This window comes from Lepisma saccharinum, chromosome 1 (assembly GCF_977018435.1).
Source record: "Lepisma saccharinum chromosome 1, izLepSacc3.1, whole genome shotgun sequence".
NCBI lineage: Eukaryota > Metazoa > Arthropoda > Insecta > Zygentoma > Lepismatidae > Lepisma > Lepisma saccharinum.
In genome coordinates, this window is record NC_139229.1 from 8,054,267 (window position 1) to 8,060,957 (window position 6,691).

Sequence of the window (6,691 nt, forward strand, 5' to 3'; positions counted from 1 at the left end):
CTTCTCCTTCACATCTCCCTCAGTGGCGTACTGAAGATGGTGGCTATAGGGTGTAAACCTTATCCGTTGGAACTCCATTTTCGTAATGCAAGTATAGAAAATAATTTAATTTAATAGTTTTACTCATTAATAATGACGTTCAATATCTTGTCTTGTATTAGGTGACCAAAATTAAAGTTGCCCTGTTCAGAGCCCTGTGGAGCCCAGTCGAAGAAACGGATTACGGTGAAACTTTGATTAGAGGCTATGGAGAACATGGGGAAGCGAATGATGATGAAAAAATTAGTTCACATTTTCACCACCAGGTTGAAATGTGGCGCTGAAGTAACAACAACCATAAATTTGAGTTTATGTCGGTACAGCGGTGTTCAATATTCGCCCTGTCAATGCGAAAGATCTTCGGAAGCGTAAGACAGTGTCATGAATTGTTACAGGAAATGTTTCCTATGATGATGAGCGGTGTATTAGATTTGAGAGCCACATTTCGACCTGGTGGTGAAAATTTGAATAGCCTCTCCCTATACAAGATTCAGCAGAATCTGATCCTTCAGAGAGCTTTGAGTAGAGCAGCTTTATTTGTGACCACCCAGTGCCGCCTGACCCTCCATAGAAAATTATTGTGTTCATTATAATGGTTTGCTCACACAAGCGAGCAGGTAGAAAATTTAGAAGGCATAAAGAAAACGACATATTATAATTATGTACAGAACTTATCGATCCCAAGTAAATCATTTGTGTTTAGATGTCTCAGATACAAACAAGCGTAAAAAATTATGTAGACAGTTCCCAAACCTGATACCGAAAATGCTAGACTCGTCACTTCCGACATGATGATGATTGGCGCGTTCCTTCGAGCCGAAACCAATTCCGGATGGATGTGTTTCACCCAGGTTCATGAGATCGTCTAGTTTGCTTCGTATGTCTCTTTCTTCCTTGGAATCTCTTGGAAGCAAGAATACGTTCTGCTTCTCTCCTTTGAGTTTCTTTCGTTTGCCACACTTGTGACAATTTGCCGCGGTGCTTATTCCGTACTTCTCTCTCAATAGCTTCGTCTTCTTTCTGCAAAGATCCTCCCCTTTCAGTTCCTTGGCTATCTGTTCAGGAACAACGTGCACCACCACCAATTTATCCTCTTCCAGGTGCCTAATTTCTGTTGCAACTACGTTTCCTTTCTTGTCTTTGGAAGATGTTGTTACATTTTCGAATCTTGTAGAGTTGATCAAAGGCGAAAGTGTATCTCTGTGACTCTGCGGTAAGGAACACTCTATCGTGGTGTACTTGACGAACGAATTAACAACTTGCTGATCTGATTTAGATGTTTTCAGTCTAGCATGTACCCTACCGCTTATGCGATTGCGAGAATGTAAATGACAGTCTTTGTAGTGATTGCGGCTGTGCTTCGACGAATCTTGAATAAAGTAATAATTGCTTTCATAGAACTCACCAGCAGCGGTTAATATGCTGTAAATATTTGGCATGGATTTCGAAGACTTTAGTCTCCATTTGTTCTCAGACTTAACAGCGGATGTTCTTGATTCTAACCTATGCTTTAAAGTTTTCTTGCTCCTGTTTTTGCTTTCATTGTCATATAGTAACTCCGGCCGAGGTGAAGTGTAGCTTCTATTGAAATTCAAGCGATGTCCACTAACAGCTTTCTCGCTATCACTATCCGTTAATGTTCCTTTGTTTTCGTACAGTTTCACATACGTTATTTTACCGGGTTCTTGTTTAGCCGTTGCTACAAGCGAAGGTGTAATCTTTTGCAAACCTCTCTCTGGTACTTTTTCTAATTTCAGTATGACCTGTGCTCCAGTCATGTCTACTTTATCCAGGGCTATTTTGTATTCTGCTCCATCAAGTGTAAACTTATTGGGCATTTCTAATTGACGCTGTACATCACTTTCCTTGTGATGCTCTACTTCTAATAAGTAGGTTGAGGTACACTGGGGAGCTGGAAACACTTCAGGTGACTTTGTATTGTTCTTGTTCTTTATGTCTAGGCTTGATGGAAACTGGATGCTTTTATCTCGAAAGCTTATACTTCGATGTAATTGATCCACAAGCCTTTCATTGTTTGGGCATTGGATTACCGCGTCGGTTTTCATGACTGACGTTTCTGAACTATTGCTAGCACCTTGTGGATGCTTATCAACACTACTTGAATCTTCTGGTTTACTTGTCATGTTACGTAAAGTCAACCCTTCAGTATTTATTTCTTGTTGATTTGTACATCTCATTTCACTCCTTTCAGCACTAGCTTTCGCTTTCTTGCTTGCAGATTTTGCTAAAACGTTTTCATTCTCCTTGTCGTCAGATACTAACCTCATGTTCGATTGAACAGCAGAAGAAATATTTGCGGGTGTTTTCGAGGCATCGCATTGTTCATTTCGCATCTCTGAACTTTGATAGAGTTTATCAGTATTTGTGCTATGTTTTGTTTTAGAGGTTTTGGTGTCACAAAGAGATTCCTCGTTATTTTCCATCTTGATTAATTTTCCTTCCTCATCAGGTGAAGGACATTCCATCCTTCTGCCAGGGAATATTTTCAATTGTAATATATCCGACAACATGTTTGTGATTTTCTCTACAACATTTTCCTTACTTCCATTAGCTTGCAAGTCTTCCTGTGATCTTAACGTATTTCTTTCAAATGCATCCAGTTGTGAACCGTCTGTTATAGATCCTCGACTGATAGGTTCGAACCCTTGACTACTTGTTATGGAATTGGTTTCAAACTTTCTGATAGTGGTTGGCGACTCGTGACTTCCTTTTGATATTTTAACTTCATTTAAAGGTTTTCTCAAACTGTGCAAAAATTTCTTTGAATTGTGACTGTCGTTTCTGCCTAGTGGTTTAAAATGATCTTCTGCACTAATTTCTTTTCTTACTGTGGTTGGCGACTCATGAGTTCCTTTTGATATTTGAACTTCATTTAAAGGTTTTCTCAAACTGTGAAAAAGTTTCTTTGAATTATGACTGTCACTTCTGCCTGGTGATTTAAAATGATCTTCTGCACAAATTTCTTTTCTTACTGTGATTGGCGACTGATTACTTCCTTTTGATATTTGAACTTCATTTAAAGGCTTTCCTAAATTGTGCAAAAATTTCTTTGAACTATGACCGCCAATTTTGCCTGCTGGTTCAGCAGGTTTTTGTACACTAATTTCTTTTCTTACTGTTGAATAATTTTTGGCATTTACTAAAACATTCCCTTTTCTCATTTGGTTATTTGGAGAAAGGTTCTTGAAGTCAATTGGTTGCTTTTTCTTTAAAGATGTAGACAGATTAGCAGTATTTTTAGTTGACGCCAAACATGGAATATTCTTATCCTTATCTGTATCAGTGACAGTAAAGACCATATTTTCCTCAACTATTGGAAACATTCGTGCCTCATTATTTTCTGGATTTGATAAATTTTCCGACACTCTAGGAATGTTCTCTGCTTCTTTCGATGACCCATAGTTATCTTTTCTGTTGTATTTTTCTTGTATGGAGCTTGAACTCTCGTCATTAACATTTTCACGATTTTTCACTGAAACCTCTTTACTTTTAGATACAACTTTGTATCTCTTTGCTCGAGCCATTCTAAATTCTTGAAGCAATGCAGATTTTCCCCTCTCCAACAACTTTACCGCTCTGCCATTTTGATGGTAACTTTGTGTATTACGTACAGGGTTCGCTTTTGGAGCTATTTGAGCAGCAATGGGTGTTGCATGCAGATATTTCTTAGTTTTGTCCTCAACACAATTTACATTTTGTTGGACAAGTGAAGTTTCAAGTACTTCACGCTTCTTGTCGTTATATTCAGGTGCTGAATTTGTATCGATTACTTTGTTAGTTAGGTTGAGCGGATTCTTTTCGCCTGACGAAACATTTGCAGTGTCATGAATTGCCTTAAATGAAGGCTTTGTTTGTAAATTTTCTGCTTTTTTAATGGAAGATTTATCACCTTGTTGTTTTATTCGAAAATATTTTGTTTGATTTGATATTACCTTTTTGGACATTTTCGTTTTCCGTTCGTTAGGTAGAAGTGATGTTAATAACGAGACAATAGTTGTAAGTTTAGTATCAAATACTTCTGCCAGAGGTAACAGTTGGTCTCTCGAGATACTTGTAGGTTGGTTACGTACAGTGCTTTGCTTAGCATGTATCTTTGTTGTCACACAAGAAGAGACTGTGCAATGATTATCCATATCATTAGTGATGTTTTGTTGTCCATTGGTTATAATTCTTTCTTGGGTATTCATGAACGTTTCCTGTTTTGGTGCATTAGCAGCATTCTCAGTTCTGTTTATATTAGGTGATGTGTTTTGCAATGTACACTCTTTGGTTTTAGAGATTCTTGCGTTAGCTATCGGATTAGTTTTCATGCTTCTTTCCCCTTTTCTTGGTAATAAACTATGTTCACTCTGTTCTAACGGAACCTTGTTAACTACAGTTTTGATAAGAGCAGAACTCGTTTTGTCTTCTTGGCTCCTTTCTTGTACAATTCCATTTTCTTGTAAACTAACTTTTGATGTTTCAACTGCCGATTTCTTTGAAGGCACTACACTTTCTTTGTTGACTTTATGCTCGTTTCTACTTTGAGAGCAACCTGGTAATGACCCTTTCATACTTTTTGCTGACGACTTTGCTTCTTCAACTGGGAAGTGGGAGTTACTGTTTTCATTCTGCTGGTTGGTGTCACCTGCAAGTTCATTTCCGTTATCATTGTTAGGGTTGTTAAGTTTACTCACACTCCGTTCTCCTGTACAAACCTTAGTAGAGGGAACTTTGCTACTCAGACTTTCGGTCGCTGTCTTAGATTCTTTTCGAATACAATAGCTCTTGCGTTCTTCTAACACATGGCCTGGATGCATAACTTCAGATTTCTTACTTTTATTATCTATATTCATGCTCGGGCGGGAAGATAAATGAATGGGCGGTAATGAGATAAAAGAATGTTCAATGCTCATCTTGGAAACAAGATTATTATTGTCTTGAAGAGCACAATGTTTGGAATCGTCGTCAATGCTGCATTCCACGTCCTGTCCTGTTGTCCTTATTGTTCTCATCAGCGCACGCGATCCTTGATTAGAAGTCGATGGCACTGCATCACGAGATGTTGAATTTGTATGATTAATTATTGCTTTGCTGTTTGAGCGGTGTTGTGGATTGGAGAGGTATGTTGCACTCAGTTGTTGTTGGTTGGAATGTGGACAGGATTTTGACTCTGAAATCACTAAAGAAATTATATAGTTCACCTGACTCTTATTCGCATGTGTGGAAGAATGGGAAATAGCCAATTCTCTTACCTGAGATGATTCAGGTTGTGATTCATACATGCCAAGAGACTTTTCTTGTCGTACTGATTTCGGGATTTTGTTCATTTTCTTGTCCAGAGGTTGAAAACTGACTCGGATATCCTTAGTGTAGACTGATTCTTTCCTTGATGGTTCAGATGTATTGCTGTGAATATTATTGTATTGTTGCGTAGATGCATTTTCAGAACCAGCATCACTCGGAAACGAAGGTATGTGCATTGGTCCCGACTCTGTCTTTTTTTCTGAGAGACATTTAGAAGTGTTACCATGTCTTCGCATCCTTGCCATTCTCTACAGCCAGATTTCCCCCGTTTTATGCCTCTTTTATCACCTAAAGAGAAACGAACGTGGTCCTTATTAGAAACACAAGCATACTTAGTAGAGGGAACTAAAAAGGCGTGCGACTAGTGAGACCCACAGTATGTCGATGAGCTGGGTGTCCCTTATCGCACAACACGCTAACAACCTTACGTTCTGACGTCACTGCGGAATGCTTTCATTGTTAGGCTAAATGCCTAAGTTATTAGGTTAGGATTGTTAGGTTTAGTCCTCTTAGCGTAAATACATTTTCAGTGTATCGGTCATCATAAAGAGAACCAAACGGAACAAACAGACCTAACCTAACAACGTAGGCATTCCGCGTCTGACGTCAGAGCACGAAGTTGGAATCGTGTTGTGCAATAATGGAGACCCCGATAAGCGAGCTGGGTCTTCGAAAGCTAGCAATCCCAACAGATAGCCGTGTGCTTTTGATGCTTGGAGCTTCAAAACCCAGGAACACAGAATTGCTAGGTGTGAGGAGGAAAACTTGGCACGACTACCAGGCGAGCATAGTTAGCGAAATTAGCCGATATACAGAGCTCTGGCTATAACTGAGCCGATAAAATCGTCGCCAAATCATTTACCTACAATTCTTTGATTCTTTGCAAACCTGCTTCTTGCTCGGCAAGAATTCTAAGGGTGTGGTTTAGAATCACCTTAGGAAGAAAAGATAAACTTTTCTACATAAAATGGAAGAACCATTCAAGAGAACTCACCAAAACCTCGAAGGATTATATTTACAGCTTTTTTAACTCGAAAATTTCAAAATATATTTCATTTCACTTGACATGATTACTATAGAAATCTGGACATAACAATGAGTCAAAGATGTTTTGAAAAGGCAGCGTTGTTATGAATGAATGATTTGATTTATTTTGCTTCGCGTTTCTGCCACTTTTGGCTAACTGCGAAGATGAAGATGAATGGCAATAAGATGAAATAGATGAAGGAATAATCACAAACACATATGGACAGGACAAACACGTTCCATAGAGGATTATACTGTCCATAGGTCTAGACGCCAGTGCCTTGTTAGTTTGCAAAATGCAGTCCAGGATGAGTGGAAG

General features: G+C 38.7%; 1 protein-coding gene across 1 annotated transcript; it reads right to left on the minus strand.

The window, feature by feature from the left end:
• Positions 1 to 728: 728 nt before the first annotated feature.
• LOC145992243 (uncharacterized) lies at positions 729 to 6,413 on the minus strand. The gene is made up of 2 exons (XM_083128633.1): positions 6,341 to 6,413; positions 729 to 5,634 (listed from the first exon to the last, which is right to left on the minus strand). Exon 2 carries the CDS (start codon positions 5,589 to 5,591, stop codon positions 729 to 731), a length of 4,863 nt encoding a protein of 1,620 aa, XP_082984759.1. The 5' UTR covers positions 5,592 to 5,634; positions 6,341 to 6,413.
• Between the last annotated feature and the right edge of the window lie 278 nt (positions 6,414 to 6,691).

What these genes read in the sequence shown, in the direction of transcription:
- LOC145992243 (XM_083128633.1), bottom strand. Translation starts at nt 5,591, where the DNA reads ATGGCAAGGATGCGAAGACATGGTAACACTTCTAAATGTCTCTCAGAA.